The sequence below is a fragment of the Macrosteles quadrilineatus genome, unplaced genomic scaffold (genome assembly GCF_028750875.1).
Source record: "Macrosteles quadrilineatus isolate MER2022 unplaced genomic scaffold, UCM_ALF_1.0 Scaffold_4__1_contigs__length_99947679, whole genome shotgun sequence".
In the NCBI taxonomy this organism is placed as follows: domain Eukaryota; kingdom Metazoa; phylum Arthropoda; class Insecta; order Hemiptera; family Cicadellidae; genus Macrosteles; species Macrosteles quadrilineatus.
The window spans coordinates 58356002-58377843 of NW_026542597.1; the positions used below are offsets into that span (position 1 = coordinate 58356002).

At 35.7% G+C, this 21842-nt stretch overlaps 2 protein-coding genes across 2 annotated transcripts in view; both read right to left on the reverse strand.

Annotated features, from left to right (window-relative positions):
• The window catches only part of LOC128993624 (uncharacterized), a 35846-nt gene extending 32649 nt beyond the window's left edge, over positions 1–3197 (reverse strand). The window contains exon 1 of the mRNA XM_054417645.1: positions 3124–3197. The gene's annotated coding sequence lies outside the window, so the exon portion shown is untranslated. The remainder of the gene's footprint in view (positions 1–3123) is intronic.
• Positions 3198–8670: 5473 nt separating this feature from the next.
• Positions 8671–18998, reverse strand: LOC128992219 (uncharacterized). The gene is made up of 5 exons (XM_054415685.1): positions 18679–18998; positions 13918–14052; positions 11727–11862; positions 10378–10526; positions 8671–8908 (listed from the first exon to the last, which is right to left on the reverse strand). The coding sequence occupies exons 1-5, from the start codon at positions 18937–18939 to the stop codon at positions 8768–8770; spliced, it is 822 nt and encodes a 273-aa protein (XP_054271660.1). The 5' UTR covers positions 18940–18998; the 3' UTR covers positions 8671–8767.
• Positions 18999–21842: the final 2844 nt, after the last annotated feature.

The window sequence follows — 21842 nt, forward strand, 5'->3', positions numbered from 1 at the left end:
GTTAAGTTTGGTTAGGTTAGGTTAGTTTAGGTTAGGTTAGGTAAGTTTGGTTAGGTAAGGTTAGTATAGTTTAGGTTAGGTTAAGTTTGGTTAGGTTAAGTTAGTTTAAGTAGGTTTGGTTAGGTTAGGTTTGGTTAGGTTAGGTTTGGTTAGGTTAGTTTAGATTAGGTTAGTTTATCAATAACATGAGTATTGTAAGTAAACTAACCTAGCCAAACTCAACCTAACCTAAACTAACCTAACCTTAAATAAAGCCCGCATTCCACAATTTTAGGTCCATTTACTTACAAAACTCATGTTATTGATAAACTAACATAACCTAACCAAACTTAATTTAACCAAACTTAACCTAAACTAAACTAATTAACCTAACCTAACCAAACCTAACCTAACCTAACCAAACCTAACCTTACCTAACCTAAACAAACTTAACCTAACCTAACCAAACCTAACTTAACCTAACCTAACCAAACCAAACTTAACCTAACCTAACTTAATCAAACTTAACCTAACCTAAACTAACATAACCTAAACTAACTTAACCTAACCTAACCTAACTTAACCTAACCTAACCTAACCTAACCAATCCTAACCCAAAATAAAGCCCGCATTCTACAATAGCTTAGAGTCACCCGCAATGCTATCCCCACGCGGCAGTAGCCTACATAAGTAGCCAGCGCGGTCGCTTTTCCGGTGATATTTTACTTAATAGTGGTCCGATCGTAATAAAACTTACATATTCTTGTCCAGGAGGAAATTCCGCTCAATTTGAGTACCCACAACATGGGTTATGGGCAAAAAATTATTTTTCCCGTTTTTCCCATTTTCCGGGAAAACGGGACGTTTCCGCAAAAAATGAATATCATTTTTGGAATCAGCATTAAAAAACGAACAGATTAAAAAAAAAAATTAATTTTTAGAGCGTTGACTGGAGGTCGACATAATTACCAGCTTTTTGAGATTTTTAGTACAACGGTTAACCATTCTTTTCTTTTGCCAATTTTTACTTACCACTAATAAAGTTTTTTTTATTTCCCCTCCCGACATTACCAATCAATATTTTTATTCATGGATGGAAAAACTTGAATTTTTAATAACCATGTTAAAAATACAAACATAGCTGAATCTAAATGGTAAAACCGGAAGATCTCAATGGTGTGTTTTTAATCTGTTTATCTACTTAAATTTACATTTTGCCATTTCATTGGTACAACTAACCCGTAACCGAAGTAATTATTCAACTATTCACAAATGTTTACATTCGCGGGAAGATACGCTTTACACTATAGGTGACTTTTCAAGTCCTGTTACAATAATTGGAGCTAAAGAACGATATGTTAAGTCTTGTTTTACACAATGTAAATGTACAGATAAGTGTACAAGTAGCATCTCTTATCGTTATGTCAATATTGTTCAACTTTTGTTAAGAAAGCTGTCCATGAATGGAGTGTTGAGTTTGTAGATCAATTGACTCATTAATTTCTTTTCATGTTATAAACTATTTTCTACACGTAGGTTTTAGTAACATAATATATTTGTTTACAATAAAGTCAATAGGCCGAAGTAGCAAGGGGTAGATGAATGCCCTTTGAATACCCCTTTGGTCACATTGTATGAAGGAAAAGTAATTTTTATCAATGCAAGCGTTTAACAATTTAAAATGTCGAGTGTATCAGCAATATAATTAATTAATAATTATTAATTACGATAACATAAGTATCATTTTCCCTTATTTAATTAATTACATTTGAGGGTCGCCGGAATTTTTTCCCCCTGGAATTTTACCCCCTGGGCAAAGCTGACGTCACTATGACGTAGGAACCTGAGTGGCCAAAAGTTTGTTCGCGGCCGGAATTTTACCCCCGCGGATTTGGAAGTCTAATGAAAATAGCCAGAGCGTGATTAATTAGATTAGCGATAAAACCCGGAAACTCAAAAGTTCGCGGCCGGAATTTTGCCCCCTGGTTTGTGACGTCACGTTTGTCCAGGGGGTAAAATTCCAGGGGGATAAAAATCCGCTACCCACATTTGAAACCCAGTGCTAAATAGAGACAATTAATTCCTTTAATCGTTTTTATCCGTAAAAACGTAAAATGAACTCTTTACGCACCTATTTAATGGAAATGTTGTATTAAATAATGCTATTTTATGATGTTGTATTCTAATAAGCGATCAAAATACCCCTTACAGTTATGTTTATGGAAATGACATTTACAATATTAAATTGTGTTCATAAGCAGAATTATCACATTTATAAACATTTGTAAATTTGTAAGAGCAGTTTATAGGTATTAAAACAGTTATACGTAGCAGATTAGGCATATATATTGTGTGTTATGTCAACTACTGGTGAAGGTTTTTCATCTTTAGTAGTGCTCAGTAGCTATTTCAAGGATGATATTAGCATAAAATGCTCAAAACTGGATAGTCATTTTAGTTGGAATGCAAAATGTAAAAGTTTCATAGGATTTTGTGAACATGAAACATATAATAAAATGTTTGCCCTAATCCAAGACTTTAATGAGTTGAGTCATAAATGTAATGACATCATAAATGAACATAATATGTCTAAACGAAATCATTCAACTTTAACTTATTTCGAGTGCAAGTACTAAGCGGGGAGCTTATTTTTTGCCCTATGAATAAAATAATTATCATAACTTCATACAAAAGAAGCTGTGACTCAATGACAGCTTGCATCAAGAAATATAATGGTTTTCCAAGCACTAATTTAGAGCAAGGAAATCAATCAGCTGATTTCCCCTTGCTCTCCATTATTTGTCTGTTTTCCAGCATGCTCACTTGTGTTCCCTAACAATTTTTTATCATTAAAGTCAGCTGTTTTAATTGTTGAACATTTTCAGGAATTTGGTGTTCCTGTGTGAGGCAAAGCCGAATGACACTTGAGCTAGTACCGGTAAATTCTCGTCTCTGCATTAATAGAATTTACTATTTCTTTCATGAACCTAATACAAATTTAAAAAAAACCATCTAATTTAAAATACCGGTAATAAACATTACATTATACCTTTGATTATACATATACCGGTAAATTAATTAATATTTGGCAACATAAAAATAAAAAATATCATTAATAAGCACTTGACAAATTGCTTCACCAACCTGAGAGTTGAAATCCAGAAAGCACTGACAGCGCGTTGTACCGAGAACTGACTTAGTGATTAAGCGAAGCCCCCGCACGGGCAATTGGTCTGTTTAGGTCAATTGTATTTAGGGGGGAGGGGGACAATGGTGGGCGATAACGTATCAGAACTAACAAAAACCAGGATAGCGATGAAACTAGAGCCAGACCACCCTGTGACGTCAGCGATGCGCCGGTGTGGTCCGGGTCTGGGCCGAAGAAGATTCGGCAGTGCGAAAGACTTCCGCATTTTTACAGTGAATAGTACTCTGTACTATAGTAATTTTTCAGTGACAATTTAGATGGACTACTGCATATAATTGTTTAAAGCTGATGACTCGTGGATTCTTCAGTTTTAATGTTATCTCATTCTGTAGTTCTTTGGCCAACTATCAACAACTTGGGACCCTCTTGCCCCAAGAGAGCCAGACCATGATTATTAGTATTAATTAGTCTTTGTTTTGTTTATTGTTAAAAATTAAACTATACAGGCATAGCTACAAAAAATTGTCATTCTATAGTTCGGCCGCTTAGAAAGCGACCTCCTCTAGCATTGGTTTAGTTTTAGCGCGCAGGTCGTTTTCTAAGCGGCCGAACTATAGTGTGTAATCATGCTAAAATTACCAGTTTCCATGATAAATATACACACTTATTTAAATTTATATAAACAATCTATTTATAAAAGAATGTGTATTATTGCAGAGAATGTTATCGTGCACGGTTTTCAGTGTAGGAGTATAAGAAACTAAATATTGGATCTTACCCCCCCCCCCAGCACCGGTGAAGCAGAGGGCTAGGGGCGGGGACTTTTAGTATTTTTATCTTCTAACTAACCTGAACACATTCCCACAAATAAATTCCCCTCTACAACACCTTTATGAACTGGGCTATAACTGATCAAGATCAAAATTATTGTGCATTTTTTATTATAACTTTTTTTGCATCAATTGTTGTTTGTCATCCTTAGTGTTAAGCAGCTTGCTTGATGAAGCAAGAAGGATGTAATTTATTTAATAAATTATCTTTATATTTATATAATTTTCAAATAAAACCCCCGCATGTTTTATATAACGAAAGCATCCCACAATACACCGGAGAGCCAAGCATGGTTAATCTGTAGGTCAATAGCCACACAATATGCACGATGATTCACTTACACGTGCTCTCTCCCCCTTTCACCCCCCCCCCCTTCTTTCATTCCTTCCAGAGCAATTTGACGTGATGATCCACTTAATTCATAATTATCTCCACCACTTTGAACCACTTCAACCCGCGGAAATTTCAAATGCTATTTAAGTTTTATGACAGTTCAACTTGTACAACGGTTACAATTGGAAGACAAATTTAAACTATGTTTTGTGTTGATACGTCTTACCAAATTTGTGTTGTTGATATTTATTCTTGGAATGAATAGCGAGTTTTTTTTAATCAGCATAATATGTCAGATTCTATGGTTAAGTGAAGATATAAATCAAATCAAATCAAAAATCACTTTGTTCAACATAAAAATATATAGGTACAGGAAATACCCCGCGAATGGACTACAAGACAAGTACGTACTCGGAGGAAAGATGCTTTGTCGAAACTTGGTCTTTCTGGGACGAGCGTCGTCTGATTCAACTGAGTGGAATGGTAGCTTGCCCCAAGAGAGAATGCAGCAATGCGTATCTGCCATTTTTAAGCGGTAATAGATAGAAAAAAAACTCAAAAACGTAAAATATTTGTTTAAAAAGGACCTTTCACATTATATGAAATTTGTTATTTGTTGTTTAAGAATTTAGAGTTTTCAGCTTTCTTTTATTCTTCAAGATTGAGATTTTTTTAAATTGGGAAATAACAAGGAAAATGCCCTCAAACGTTTTAACTCACCATGTAAATACGGTTACAGATAATTAACTGTTTTGCACCAAAATGATCGGGGTGATTAGACCTTTAAATTTATGTATCACACAACCCATGTTTACATTTTGAACATTTCTCAAAAAGCACCCCTATCACCAACCCCCCAAATCGGGCCCTTTTGGGCCATTTTTAAAATTGAAAATTATTTGATTGGATTTGGCATGGCCAAATTAGAGGGAAATGAGAGCAAACAAGTGTTAAAAGCCTTACCTTTGTACACAACAAACATGGAAAGTTTTAAAATGAACATCCTGTATACAAAATGGATATTTTTTACACATTTTTTTTTTATTTCTGTAGGCCTAGTTGCCGACGTAATAAAAAAAATATTGGACCCATGTCACAACTACAGTAAGTGTGTACAGTTGGTGTATAGTGGTCAGTGGTCACGGGGGAGCTATGTAATATGCTTACAATACTCAATACAATTGCCATATAAAACAGGTTTCCATCATACAGTTGACAAACTTGCATTAACCTTAAAATGGTAACAGAAAAGATCTAAAATGAAAGAATAGAACTCTATTGAATAGGCATAATAGAAAAATATTCACTGTGCTAAGGCTAGATTCAAGTTGAAATGTTTAATCTCTCAAAAGGCGCTCAATGTTTGTTGAGAATCTACCTTGTTTGGACAATTCTCCAATACTCTGATCCAAACAACACTGTAGACATGGTAGCAGGAATCTGTTTGACTTTCAGATTAGTAAATAAAGTAATATAACACTTTTCAACTCATTCTGTAAATAATTGGTGGATAGTTAAAAGATATAGTTTTAGTATTATTTTCTCTATTACCAAACGGGGAGGCGAGGAGGAACTTCTACTCATTTTCTTGGAGAGAGTCTCTTGCATAAAACTATGATTTGGCAAAAGATTTTTGTGATCTAACATATATTTAATTAGTTAGATGAATATTTCTCTGATTTCATTAATGGCTGGATCGATATAGCTTATTATTATATACAAAAAACATTCATGTTCTGAGGTAAGTGAAAGTCTCTTATTTTATAAAAGATGGTAAACAAATTACTAAAAGCAGCAAATTTTAAAATCATATCTACTGTACTATCTAACTATACAGTATAAATAGTTATTTTCAGTGCTCTATTTGAAAAAAAATAGGTGCCGGAGCTCTAACCTATTTAATGTGATTTAAAACCTATTTATGTACACATTTATGCCAATATAATTATCTTTCTGAAACAGAGGTAGCGGAACTCCGATCTGCCGCGTCCCACCCCCAAATCAAGCACGGGTAATTTTTAACATAAAAGAGAAAATGTTAAGCAGTTTTAACTGGAATTTGTATTTTGCATACTAGTTTGTTTTTGCATTTCTTCACATGACACAGTATAGTTGTTAAGATTATTATATTTTTCTTACACTGCAGCATAAACCGATATCACAATGTAGTCATCACTGTATGTGATTCATGATTAATAGTGATATCAAGGACGATTTTGGTTGTAAATTAAATTCAGAAATGACAAAATACTAGATTAAATTTTAACAGAAGAAATCTGAGCTTGTGTTCAATGCTAAACAAAACAACAAACTAAAAATTTATTTACATTTTGAAACAATTCAAACATGTGACTATAAATTTAAATGAGACAATACAGTCTTTCAATAATAATTAAAAAACAGTCTTTCAACAAAGGTTAATTTAAAGAGATATTGAGGTTTATAAAACCAACGACCAGTTAATTAGGCATAACACAACAATTATGCCCCCTACAACCTTCAATATCGATTTGAAAAATATTCAACATAGACCGTTTTTACACTTGGTCTTCTTCTTCTGGGGACTTGTGTATTTATTCTTTATCTGTGTATTTCTCTGCAAAAGATTTGTCCATTAATCCCTCTACCTTTACCATTTCTCTCAGACTGGTTGATCCGCTGCCCTGTCTTCCAACTTCTGAGCTGTCTGAAAAGGTCTTCCATTTCTTCAGCTTTCTCTTCATATCTTACCTTTAGTCGGTTGTGGCCAGAAATCGTCTTACCCCAGTGCCTGATCTTCTCCTCTCCACTTTGCCTATCCTTAACCTTCTTGAAGCAAGCCCAGGGCGCAACATTTATTGCAGAAAGCAGTTCTTCACGCGGGGTGGTTGGCGTGTTCCCGGAAGTCTCCAACCGACAAGGGGACCTCTTCAACATCACATGTTGTCTCCTCGTCAGTATCCCCTTCGTCCACACCACATGTCGTCTCCTCGCCAGTATTCTTCTCGTCCATGAACAGTTTCTCAGCCATAATTCTGTACATCGCACTCACCTCCTTGTTGAAATGCACAGAACCAGAGATTGGCCCAATGTCCAACACGGTTTGTTCCGTGGAATCCATTCGGTGATCCACCAAGTGGTCCAAGACCATCCTGTCCTTCTCCAGGTCATCACGCCTGCTGCTAAGCTTCGTTTCAATGACATCGACTCTGATGTCCAAATCACTTGATTCATCAGTGTTAGTATTCACTCCATCTTCCAGCTTTGGATCTTTAAAAGTTTCAATGACAGCATCTGACTCTAATGGTCCAACTCTTGTATCTAATTTTGAATGTTTTTGCGTAATTTTCTTATAGAGGACGAAATTTTACTGTCAATATGTACCAAATAAGTATCCATTTTTTCTGACTGAGTCAGTACTTGTGCTAAAAAATTCTCTAGAAAGAAACTCACCCAGTCCCCTGCTCGTGGTTGCTGTACCAACTGCGTAGTTCCTTCTACCAGTGGTGGCAACCCGCAGGTGTCACGGTCTTCACCTTCTTCCTTAAGGTCCAGACGAAGGCGCCTCTCCAAGTCACCTCCGCCTCCCGAAGCCGTTAGCCTATGTCCCTCCAGAGCTTTCCCCTGCATTGCCGTTGAATCAGCTTCTAGTTTGGTCATTTCTGATGCCAGTCCTGTCACGGTCACCATTTGCAGTCGTCACTGTACGCGATTCACGGTTTATAGTGATACCACGGACGATTTCAGTAGTGAATTAAATTCAGAAACTAAATACCAGATTAAATTTTAACAGAAGAAAACTAAGCTTGTGTTCAAGGAAAAACAAAACAACAAACTAAAACTTTATTTACATTTTGAAACAATTCAACATATGACTATAAATTAAAATAAGATAAAACAGTCTTTCAGCAAAAGATTAATTTAAAGAGATATTGAGGTTTTTAAAACCAATAACCAGTTAGGTATAACACGATAACAAATACAAGCTTAGCGAAGCTAAATAAGCTCTTTTCCCCCCGAAGGAAAAATAAGTTGGGAGTCCAACCATCATCTGTAGGTACATTTAACCGCAAAATGTTCTGCTAATTTTTCCAATGAAAATATACTGAAATTTCATCGATAGGGCTTAAAGTAACCTCTTTTCGACATAAGCTCAAGTGGAAAATCACTGACGGCTGGAAAGACACTTTATGCCTAATGATAAACTATATTTTTTCATTTAACCGCAAAATGTTCTGCTAATTTTTCCAATGAAAATATACTGAAATTTCATCGATAGGGCTTAAAGTAACCTCTTTTCGACATAAGCTCAAGTGGAAAATCACTGACGGCTGGAAAGACACTTATGCCTAATGATAAACTATATTTTTTCATAATTTTGTTTCAGTAAAAATCAAATGTTATAAATAAACATTTAATTGAAACTTTCTTTTTACATGACTCTTGACACAATATTGTTTAACTGTTTATAAAACTGTTGGAAATGGATCCAAATATTTAAGACAGCCAAATTGGAAAGGAGGCAGCTACAACCAACATCAGTGTAAGGGAAGAAACATGGAATGCTGAGCTGCAATAATCTGAGAATTGATGCAGTTGCAAGTTGACCCCTTGTAGCTGATTATATACTTCGTGTTTCTGCAACAATAATTTCAAATTCAAGACATAACAGGTCAAGTAAAGAAGGTCCCCAGGCATTGTTGTTAGAGACACCTGATTGGTACTGTTTTTAAACTATACTGCCTTTGTGGCCAGCATAGACTTCCTGGTATGCAGATTTATTTGAAACATTTACTGTAATCGTTAAGTGGAGCATTGTTACAAGTCACCTTGGCAAAACATGGTAACATAGTGGCTAGGGTGGTCTTGAACCAGAAATATCTCTTTTCAATTCTTGGCTAACTGAGCTGCAGTGTTTGAAAAGCTCAGACACCAGTAAGACCTGTTTTAATAGGTCTCAAAAATCACCTTTAGGTAGTTGGAAGAAGTTGGAATCATCAATTTTTAATGGCTTGGAACTGGATCCAGCTGCCCTTGGTCGTCAGGCTTATATGATTCAGACTAAGGCCGTCGACACACGGGAAGACTGTTTTCCAACTGAAATCGGCAACTAGTTGGATAAACTAGTCGCCAGCGTCCCGACCAATGTAGTTAGGTGGGACAGTACACACGGTGCGACTGCGATGCGACCAGTTGAGGACCAGTCGGCGATCAGTCGTTAAGCAACCGGACCTGCCGGTTGCTAGGTGATTTCAGTCGCCTGGTTTGAACAACTTTTCGCATATTTGTATTGCGCTTTTCAAGGATCGGGCATACCAACTGCGATAACTCAGTACTTTTTGACATCAAGTACTTTTTGACATCCTGTTCATAGACTGAAATTTTGCGTCTGTATCTTTTAATGCAGCGGCAGCTACAAGGAGCCTACATTTAATATTTGTTTTAACATAAGGATGTACCCAATACCTTCTACGTTCTTGATTGTCTATAAAACACCAGGGCTTCTTAATCCCTACCACTCATTTCAAACACCATACACAGTACACAGTATCGTTATAACAAAATTAGAACTCATTTACTGTCTCAACTCAACTACAGTCGCGCCCGTGTGCGGATATAACCAACGCAACTGCAATCGTAATCGCGTCACAAAAAAGTTGGTTCAACTTTAGTTGGGTTTCAGTCTTCCCGTGTGTCGACCGCCTAAGAAACTGCTGATCTTTACATCTTAGTCAGTATAGCTACAACACTTCATTCTATATTTACCTAGCTATCATGTTCAACTTAGAAATACACACCAAAGTGTGTGCCACTGTCCAAAGAATTGATAATATTTATAATTGAATTAAAATCACTGATGGAGAGTACAGCTCAGATATCAATTATTCTTTGTCTGAAGAGTACAAAGTCCTAAAGCAGCCTCAGTCCAGTTGGGTTTCAGCTCACTAGACTGGAACATCATGAAGAAGAAGAAGATATTGACTGGTGATGAATTGTTTTGTTTGTGCATGGTTTTTTCGAAGAAGTTTTTATTTCACATTTCAAATTTCAGAAAATCACACACTAAGCAAATTTATTTATTTACCAAAAAAATTGTAATTCTTTACCTCTTTCTTAGTGAGGAAGTGTCGGGCCATGATAACGGTAAAATGTTTTTCTTCGGAAGAGCAAAATGTCAGTACTAGAAGAGACTTGTTGGACTTCATAACCAACACTGTGCCGTAGAATTGTTTGTAATTGTCATCCACCAAAGTACCTGTTACACAAACATTGGTAAAGTTGATAAACACTGGTATAGAAGGTCAATTAGATCTTGTCAATTAGGTGGTGTGGGTGTCCACATGCTACACGGCACTCCTAGCGGTGGACGCCAGAACTTATGCTAACCGCAGCACTGCTGTCGGTCTATATTTAATTCTACTTGTCCATGATACATGTACAGATGTTACAGGTAGTTAATTGTGTTGAGATTACTGTACAAAATATGAAAAGTATGACAGTGTTGGAGGATGGGATATCCGCATGCACATCCTGCTTGCCACTGCAATTGACAAGATCCATACAACTGCAGTTTGTCAAAATAATTTGAAGAAATCTACCAGGAGCTTGTCAGAACTTGAATGTTGAGAATTTGGAGATGTAATAATTGATCTTTATTCTGTTATTGGAATAGTAAAAAGAGAACAAAGACTACAATCATGAGCGCTAGGTTAAATCTTAGATAATCTTAGTTAAATCAGCACTTACCGTTACCGTTTAAAAAAAGATAAACCCTGAGATGACTTGAAAAATATTCCTTATACAGTAATACATGTTTATAATTTTGTATGTATAAAATATACACGCAGTTTGACAATAGCGCATGAGGAAATAAATTCTGTGCTAAAAACTTATGCGATAGGGCGCACGCGGAATAAACCTCCGCAAACTGACACCACGTTACTGAATTGCAACTGACAACAAAATGAGGAGGAATTTGGGGGTAAAAACAGCTTTGGGGCATTCCCAGGATGAGGCGTGTGAAATGTAGAGCCAGACATGACTGCCGACACCCATTATGCATATTTATATTAACAAAAACTACAACATAAAATGAGGTTACTAACCTGTCGTCAATCAATCCTCTATTGTCTTGGATGATTATAGTTTCGGGGTTAAAACCTCATTTTCAATTCTTCTCTTCAGTCGTCAAATGTCAGACATATTCTCTTGCACATTTGACGACTAAAGAGAAGATTTGAAAATGGGGTTTTAACCCCAAAACTATAGTCATCCAAGACAATAGGAGGTTTGATTGACGACAGGTTAGTAACCTCATTTTATGTCAATAGATTAATCCTGGAGGCAAATTATGTATAAAAACCTACAAGTGCAGAGGAAAACTCCGCAAGCGCCCGCTTAGAGAGGGTTAACCTGATCTGGCAAAAATATATATATTATACTGGGGCTTACTTACCAGTCTGCCATCCAACACACAACAAGAATCCAGGATTTTGTATGTTACTCATACGAAGATCAAACTGAACGTATTTGGAATCATCTCGTTTTTTGGATCCAACACCAGTGGATTTCTCGATCCATAGCATTCGGATCTGTTAAGCAATGTTTTGATAATTGTTAATATTCAATTGTTTGTGTATGACACTGTTTGTTTTTAGAGGAGGGAAATCTCCTCTGCCAGAGAGAGATGGTCCAACCACGGCTTAATATGAAGCTTTGAAACATAAGGACTTGGGATCATCACCTGGCTTAGGGTATTTGGATTTGGTGTTTGCCATGATTTTAAAACTAGGGCAAAAGTCCCTCACTCCAACCACTAGACTTCCAACACCTCATATTATTTTGTATGCTTAAGTAAAAAGGTTAGGAAAACATTATAAGTTTATCAATCCAATTATTCAATCATCAATAATTATCATTGAGACATTAGTGGCATATCCAGAGGGGGGGGGGGCAAAGGAGGCCTACATATATATTTTTTTTACTGCATGTAATACAGTAGTGCATACATATTGCGTAAAATAATTTGTCACACTAACTTTGGACAAAAAAATGGTATAAAACAACCATTTTGGAGACTTTTTGGAGACTCCCCGGTGTGCCCTCCCCCCTTGTGACTGTTCTAGATCCTCCACTGTGGGAACACCACCTAGGTGTGTATTTAAACCCAAATATGAGTAAATGGTAGCGTAGAGTGTTGTGTGATGATCTGTCTATCTTTGTTACTGACTATAAGATCAGCTGTTTCATCAGTCAGTATAATTTATTTAATGCCCAATGATCAGAGACAGCTGGGTCCTGTTTTGGAACCATCAAAAGCTACCAACTTTTCTCAAGATCAAACCCTGTTGGCTCGGCAGTCTGGTGGACCAAGGTAATGCAAACTACCGCTGTAAAGAGACTACAAAAGATCCAGCGAGTAGCATGCCTTAGCATCACAGGAGCCATGAGAGGCACTCCAACTGCAGATCTAGAAACAGTAGTGCTAAACCTGCCACCTCTCGACATTATTGTGAAAGGAGAGGCAAGGATGGCAGCCTACAGAATGGCTTGCAGTGGCAACTGGAAGTATAATGCCTCCAGTGAGCACACAAGAATTGTGGACAAGGTGCAGATGAACACCTTGGAAATGCTACCAGACAGGATGGTGAAGATCACAGACCAAAAAAAACCATACAAAAAACCATACAATGTCAACATTGTTGACAGGGATGCCTGGGGCATGGGTGAACCTGACTACATGAAAAGGGGGATCACTTGGTATACGGATGGCTTGAAAAAGCCAACGGGCACGGGGGCAGGAATATATGGAGTCAGACCCAAGGCGCATTTCTGCGTAAGCCTAGGAAAAATGGCCACTGTATTCCAGGCAGAAGTTGTTGCCCTGTGCGAGTGTGCAAGAGTGTGTTTGAAGCGTGGTCTTACAGGTCTTATATATTGCTGGCAATGAGGGAGCTGACAAGTGGGCAAACAAAGGAGCTGAAAGCCCGCTAATGGGTCCAGAGCCGACGTGTAGCATATTGCTTACAGCACAGCACGGAGAGCTGTTCGCCAGTGGATGGGCATAGAACATCGAAGGCAATGTACAATCAAAGAGAATGCTGCAGACACCTACTGGTGCGATAGCGGCAGATGCCCTTGGGCTGAGTAGGAAGACCATGCGGAAGGTGGTTGGCTTTATTAGCGGCCATTGGGTATTCCGTGGACATCTACACAAGATGGGAATTCAAGTTGAAAGCCTCTTATGTAGGAAATGTGGAGAGGAGGAGGAGACAGCATTCCACGTGATATTTATGTGCCCAGCCCTAAAAGGTCTGCGCATGAGATCCCTTGGCCTATCGACTGGAGATCAAAGGGAAGAACGGGTCACCATAGTCAAAAGGATCTCATGGATCACAAAGGACCTGGGATTTGACCATGAATGAGGACCTGTGAATGACCTGTGAATGAGGGTGCACAATAAGCTGTTCCAGCTGCGCTGCAATCCCATGGTTGCTTGTAAGCCTGGCCCTCTATAAAAAAAAAAAAAAATTAAAATTAAAAATCAAACCGGCGACCTTTTTATTGTTACACCTACGCGAGCACTTAAACAGATAACCCGAACAAAGCTTAAAGTGGGAAGCATTTAATTATTGAGGATACATTACCGTTTGATCGCCATCAGTGGCAAAGAGAACATTAGCACAAGACTCATGCTTTATTCTTGGTTTCAAGTATGTTGTCAAGACATCGCCGCTTTCACCGTGCTCAATTAACTGCTTAACTCTCCATAGACCAAGAATCTGTAAAATAATTATCATCACAGCTTTATATAAATATGTAGCGGGCCTACCTATGTTTTGAATACTAAGTGGTAGTCAATATTGTGCTTAATTATTTGTGAGATTTTAATGCCATTGGCATTTTTATTTTATTTTCAAAGGAACAGTCTACGTCTAGCCTGTACATTGAATTATTTAGGTACCTAGCTAATCTTTATCATTTATCATTATTATTATAATTATATTGGCTATCTCTTGCTGTTATCACAACAATTACAGAAACTCAGAAACAAAAAAACTTAAACTCACAGTGATAAGCCTCCCCCCCCCCCCTCCAACAGTTTCTTTTACAGTAAAACCCAGCTCATATCCTGCCAAAGTGGGACTGATCCCTTGGCCGAATAACATTTCGGCCGGATAAACCAACCTATTATTAAAACGATAATTTGTATCTAATAACATCTTGTCATTGGTTAAACATAGTGTTTAAGTCTCTTTTGGGAATCTACTAGCTCAACTGAGTAGTGAACTTTGCTAAAAATGTATGAACAGGAAACAGATACTGTAAACCGCGAGAACACTCAAAACATGGAGATCCACTCATAGATTTGTCCAGTTGGTTTACAGTAAATGGGCTTCAACTTAATAGTTCTAAAACACAGGTTATATTATTTCAAACAATCCAAAATAGAGAGAATCAAAATTTTGAATTACACTACCAAAGTGATACTTTACCTTTTGTTGAACATACAAAGTTCGTAGGCTTAATTATTGATAAAAATTTAACCTGGAAACCACACATAGACATGATACTAAAGAGGCTGAATACAGCCTGTTCTCAAATGTATGTTTTAAGGAATATAATTGATCTGAAAACTAAACTTACTGTATATGTTGTTCAAAGGTTTATTGCGGACATTTTCCATCACGAATGTAAAAAACAATACACAACTGACAAGGGGGGTGGGGTTACTGTATATTATGCAATGTTTTACTCCATCATGCAGTATGGAATTGAACTATGGGGCTCAACTTCATATGCCGACACAGTTTTTAAAAAACAAAAGAAGTATTTAAGAATCCTATCTTTTGCACCAAAAAGAGCATCATTTAAACCTATTTTTAAAAAATACGACACATTAACAATGCCTTCTCTATATATATTTAAAATGATGGTTTCTTTAAAAAGTAACTACCAATGATATGACAACAATCAATTCATCCATTAATATCCTACTCGTTTTAAAAATAATTTGAAATATCCAAAACATCGCCTCTGTCTGTATGAAAGATCACCATTTTATATGAGTCTCAGGCTTTACAACAGTCTACCTACCAAATTCAGACAAATTACCAGTATTTCAAAATTCAAATCGAGTTTAGAATGTATCTCTTACAAAAACAGTTTGAATCTGTTTCTGAATATTTGAATAACAGTTAAACATTTTTCTATTACATTTATTTAATTTATAGGAATGAATTGTAAATCTAGTTTTAATAATGGACAATGTCACCTTGTTTCATCAGCATTGCTGAAAAACTTGAAATGTAGGGGAGACCGGGGATACTTGATACAGTTTTATAACTTATATTTTTCTATTTTTTCCTATTTTCCCTAGAACCACCTAACCAGTTTTTTCTGTTAACAGAACATTTTGGTTAGCTAAACCCAAAGTTTCAAACATTAAAAATCATGTTATATATTTTTTTATTTTTATTTAATAAAAGCCTGCAAAGTGTATCAATTCTCCCCAGGGGTGGGATACTTGAGACAGCTTTGGGGACACTTGATACACAGGGTTAAATTGGTTATAATAGTAAGAACTCACAAGATATGTTTATGGTTTTATTCAAAAAGTATAAAAAACAGCTTACAGTTATATTAAAAATACAAGTCTAGGCTATAATTGAACTTTTAAAAGACAAAATTTAACCTTACAAATTGGTTTTCCTTCACAAAATAAACATTACTTTCGTTAACAATATAACTAGGCCACCTGAAGAACATTTATAGATATATTTAAATACATCGGATATTGGCCATGTTTCATAACAAAGTCAAGATAATTTTTGTCTTATTCGATACATAGTCCTTCAAATTTTTCATTGAAAAGAAAACGTCAATCTGTCATTTTTTTCTTGAAATTTGGGTGGTGACAGTTTTTTTTCAATTTGACCGTCATCGATACAGCTGATGTCTTCACAATCAGGCCACTTAAACTTACTGCCTTCGATGTGGCGAGCAAACTTAACGTTCCATTCATCAAAAGAAATTTTCTCCTTAAGGACTCCCACGAATCTACGAACCTTTTTCTTTGACCTATAGGCTACGAGCACCCAGTCTCCAACATTTATTGAATTATCTTCTTCTTCCGACAGTGGTTCTGGTTCAAAGTTACTGGAACTCCCACTTGACTCCCACTCTTCTTCTTCAGATGAGGGTTGCGTATGTTTTGTGCTTGATTTAAATTTTTTCACAGGCCTACTTTTTGATGTAAACAAATTTAATTTCACTTTCTTCTGATTCTTTTTTTCCTCCTTTTCCTTCACTTCTTTCTCAATTTGTAATTTAACAGGGGTGTCTGTTAAAATAAGAGTTTTGCCCTTTTTCTTCCCACCTTTTCTTTGGGCCTTCCTAGGACCTGCCTTCGGATATGGAGCTATGTCTTCAGGGGTAAGAATGTGGCGCTCCCCTTCTCTCTCTTTCAAGTTCTTAGAGACAGGAGTACTTGTTACTTCAATCTCTAGGCCTATTACAGGAGATAAATAATTGTCAGTTGGAATATCGCTTGACGTTCCTGGATTTGAACTCGTGTTATTAGGCCCGGTGGGTTGCTGGTCTGAGGAGTTTCCTTCAGAAGCCTCCGGGTTTGGTCTGTCTGTGGTTGAGGCTGGAAGAAAATCAAGCATGGTCTCCTCCTGTTTTGTAAAAACCTGTTGTTGATGGTAGTTTGGCTCAAATGTCATTGAAGATGGTTCTGCATTTTTTGACAAGAATTTTTTAACATACCGCTGAAGGGTCATTTTGTCGATATCATACTTAAGTGCTGTTCTCCGCAATCCTATTCCATCGTCAACAACTTCTCGTACAGCTGCCTCCATTGTTTCAGATGAGATTTTCTTTCGTACATTGGTAGTAGGCTTCGGTTTGTAAAACATCGGCATCTAAAAAAAAAGAAAAAAACACTTGTAGTAACAAGTTAGTCCAAAGGATTAGTGTTGTAACCTAGTTTTACCTAGGTTTAGGCCTAGGCTCATAAAGTCTGAGGTTATAAGTGGGCTAATTAAGTTAGACCTATTAGGCCGTAAATAACTACACAAATAAAAAATAAATGGCAAAATACCGGTAACTACAAACTCAAATCACACAAGCTAACATAGTTATAGGTTAAACTTAAAGTGGTCATTTTACAAGTTTAGCCAATAAAACCAACAGTATTTGACACAGATATATAAATATTTATAACAAACATTTATAAAAAATGGCTAAAGAAGATGAATTTGAATATAGGGAGACTTGATACAGTGTATCAAATATCCCTTTGAAAACTGTATCAAGTGTCCCTCTATGACCATTTTTCATAACAAGTTCCATATCTCCTTTGAGGTTAACTTAGAAGAGCTGAGGTTGATAGAGCATATATACTAAATATGTACCTTACAATGTAACATGTTATTTCAACTAAAAAATATAAATTATATGCGTGAGACACATTTATATAGATATAGGAAATACTTACTTTTAAGTGTGGAAATGAAATATTTCAAGACCATATGCAGATCATGTGCAGCAGATTATTCCAGACAACACAGGAAACTAGAAACAACCTAAAGAGTATCTGGTTTGATTTGCAGCTGATTCTAACCATAGAGTAATAAATTAGGTGGGGTGTATCAAGTCTCCCTATGTATCAAGTATCCCCGGTCTCCCCTATTGTGACAATAAAGGAATATTTCATTTCATTTCATGGAGACTACCTTTACAGCCGTGGGAAATATTTGTAGTATCTAGTCTCTAGGAAGTGACCAGATAAACCAAGGACCGGAATTCCGAGGCCGGATATTAGGGGTTCTACTGTAATACTGGTCATAAAACTATAATAGGCCTATATTGATATTTAAGATTTTATACAGTGATATTGGGTGTTTGTAGACATAATACGTCACTTAACTAACAAATAATACGTAGCTTGCCAAAAATTTTAATTATTTTCATTTTTTAAACTTAAATTACATCTTTAGTTCCAATAACTGTACATTGTAGTTTCACCCTAGGTGTCAAAAATAAGAATTATTGTAAAGTTTTTAAACTTTTTTAACGTTTTTTTTACGTTTTTAAACTTGACAATTGTCAAGTTTGGTAAGCACAAAGACTTCTTTTTAACTTTCATGAAATTGTATTATCCCTTCATGTGGCCAATATGAGAATGAGAATGAGATTTTATTTGCCAATTAATATTCCATACAATATAGAAATAAAATATTCCATTTATCAAGATACTGATTTCACTTTTCCCATTAAGTTGGTTCAAACAGTTTTAAATCTACTAACAAAAGTAAAAAATAGGGTAAAAAATGAAGATAGAAAACAAAATGTTATGTGTTAATAAATAGGAGAAAAAAGAAAAAAACTCTGATTTAGCCTACCTTATTTGTATCAAAATTTTTCTGTGCCTTTATGCATTTGAAGGTCAAATTTTTGGGAGTAATAACCCTCCCGAACTTTGGCACAGTTTCATTTACACTCTTGATTTCAACAGTTTCATTTACACTCTTGATTTCATCGTCTTGTGCTATTACTTGAGTTGCAATATATTGAAACAGTAAACCTATAATTGCAATGTTCATAATCACACAGCCCGTGGCCAGGAAAGAAGTTCCAGAACTCAATTTCATGCCAAGCATCATTAAAGTAGTAAGTTAATTGTCTTGTGCTTGAAATAAAGAAATATCTCTAGTTCAAAGACGCTAACATTAAAAACAAAATATAATAATTCTATTTGTTAACACAATAGACAATATTTTGATTTGATCCATCATCTGTGAGAGACAGTATATTATATCACAGAGAATAGACCATATGGTGGTCAATTGTCAGTGGTTATGTGCAATCTATAGGCAAGCATGTTTTTTGATAACCTTTTTTCTCAGCTTGTGTGCATCACAGGGAAAACCTACGCATACTATGAGAAAGACATATTACTAAGATGCGCAAAATCCCTTTAAAAATAAAATAGGCGCAAAAATAAGTACAAAACATGAATTAAAAATTTAAAAAAATATTATGGGTCTTATGGATTGACGATTGCCTTGCTGGTAATAAAATAACAATGATTCATAAACAGAAAATCAAAACAAATGGAAGACTGCTACACAATCATCACATGTTTTATTAACAGCAAGGAGTAAAAATACCCCCGTCGCAGCAAACCTACATACTAAGTGAATTTCCATTTACCCGGCTTGATTTCTACTAAAATATTCCCTATAAATTTTCAGATTTATTTCCTATTTAAATAACATTAATTTTAGTGAGTAGTTAGGTTTGCTGCTACGGGGAAGATGTTGAGGTGTGTTTTTTCAATTGAAATATTGATAGCTTAGTATGAAATAAGCCAAATTGCCAAATTTGATTAAAATATATCCATAAACAAGCAAACTAGAACAGTTTATTTATTCTCCATAAGAATAACATAGGAATTTTAAATTTACAATTTTTTTAATTTTCTCCGTAGTCAATGAACATTCAAAAAAACTTAAATATACTAAATTATTTGTTTTTTTAAGCTCTTCAAAATGGTCTAGAGAGAAATTTAGAAATTTAAAGTTTTTAGGGTCAAAAATGAGAAAAACCCATTTTTACCCCATAAAACCCCCCATAAACCCCTGATCCCATGGTCCGATTATGCTGGTTCGCGAACTCGTTTGAATAAATGTAGGTTTACACGTTTGTACCAAATTTCATCAAAATCGGATCAATTTTGCTCGAGTTATCGCGCTAACGGACACATATATAAATATATATATATATGAATTTGAACGGATGGTGTTTTTGGCCTCTGGGGACCTCAAAACGAAAAAGTAAATCGGTCCCGGGTCTAGGTCTTACCATGAGACCTACGGTAATAGCTTATTCCCTATATGGGAAATTCGCTAATATTCCCTATATGGGAAATTCGCTAATAAAGAAGTCTGTACATTACATATTTTTGGTCAAGTTTTAGACCACTGGACGACCTCTAGTTAGTACAAATACACATTGATTTTTTTACATCCTCTTATTGGTTTTTTTTTGGAGAGCCATTATATTATAGATTAAGGGTGTTTGGACGTAAATTTTCATGTCAGATTTTTTTGTTATGGTTCAATTTTACTAAAAATTAGAGATACAAATATATAAGAAAAAACTTTTTATTTTGAATACTAAGCGAGATATGGAGCTTGAAAGTAGTACATTTTTCATCTTTGGTACCAATTCACAGGGAGAATGAGTAATGCGGTTCTCACTAAATTTTAAATAGTTAGTGATTACTATCTTATTTTTCTACACCTGAATGCAAATTTTGGTGAGAATTGCATTACCCATTCTCCCTGTGAACTGGTACCAAAGATGAAAAATTTACTACTTTCAAGCTCCATATCTCGCTTAATATTCAAAATAAATAATTTTTTCTTATATATTTGTATCTCTAATTTTTTGGACAATTGAACAATAACAACAAATAAGACATAAAATTTATATAATTTCTTTGTTGACTCAATTTTTAATTATTATGTTTTTTAAGTAAGTAGGCCTAGGTCCTAGGTCTAGACATAGGTATAATTGAAATAACCTTAGTTTGTTGTTATAAGTCATGATAAAATTAATGATAAATCGAAAGAAAGGCTTTTTTATTGTATACTCTGCTATTAGAATACAGCTGGACTTGAGTAGCAAATACTGGTGTTTTGTCTTTTCCTGTTTAAAAAACTATTTCCGTTGTTCAAAAGATCAGACTATTTACTTTTATTTTTTAAGACTTTTCTATTTTGTATATTTCTTAGTTTCGACGCCAGTGGCATTTTTAGACATGGAACTTTTTCCCACTGCCAACGTTGGGAAAGGCCCTGCCTGGAGGCCCAACAGGGTAGGACTGCTGTCGGTACACACGGTCATACCGATGATGATGGAGGGTGAGGACAATTGGACCTGTGTGTCACATTACATCCAGGGTATTCTCCGCGCCAAGAAGCTCGACTTTGACCGGGATGCGGTGTAGTGTGTAGGTTATTAAGAATCTAAGCGAGCCCTGAGAGGGCTTAGGTCACATGTTGGCCTGACTTTAAGTAATATGACAAACAATTCCAGGTCTGTGTCCAACAGAGTAGAAGGGATTTTTAGTGAGTAGTCTGATAAATTCAGGAGTCTCACACTAGGCTGTTTACCTGTGTGCATTTTTAGAACAGAGACTGCGGTGTGTACTGAAATAAAGGTTTTAGGGAAAGTGGTCTAAAACCAAAATTTTATGTAAATTAAGTCAAGAATCACAATATTAAGTAGGCTATTTAGTATAATGTGTTTAAAAGACACTAATTTTGTTTTACAAATTTTGATTTGAAGAACTTATATTAAGTCTTTTATACATCTCTATTATTATACTTGAAATAAGTTATAATATATAATTCAAAATTAAGAGTGTAAAGGCTGTTCAGTTAAAAAATATTTACTGCAATGCCGACGAATTAATGTTTCACTCCCTCATTCTCAAAACTATATTTTAAACTAACTTAGAACGCTATTTGTGTTTCCCTTCTAGAAACAATCATGTTAG

Bases quoted from the DNA above. Each gene is read 5' to 3' on its own strand.
- LOC128992219 (XM_054415685.1), bottom strand. From the start codon at position 18,939: ATGATGCTTGGCATGAAATTGAGTTCTGGAACTTCTTTCCTGGCCACG. The intron at 11,863-13,917 runs GTAATGTATCCT...ATTGCTTAACAG, and splicing joins CCACTGATGGCGATCAAACG to ATCCGAATGCTATGGATCGA. The intron at 8,909-10,377 runs GTAAAGAATTAC...TTATTGTTGCAG, and splicing joins ACTTCCTCACTAAGAAAGAG to AAACACGAAGTATATAATCA.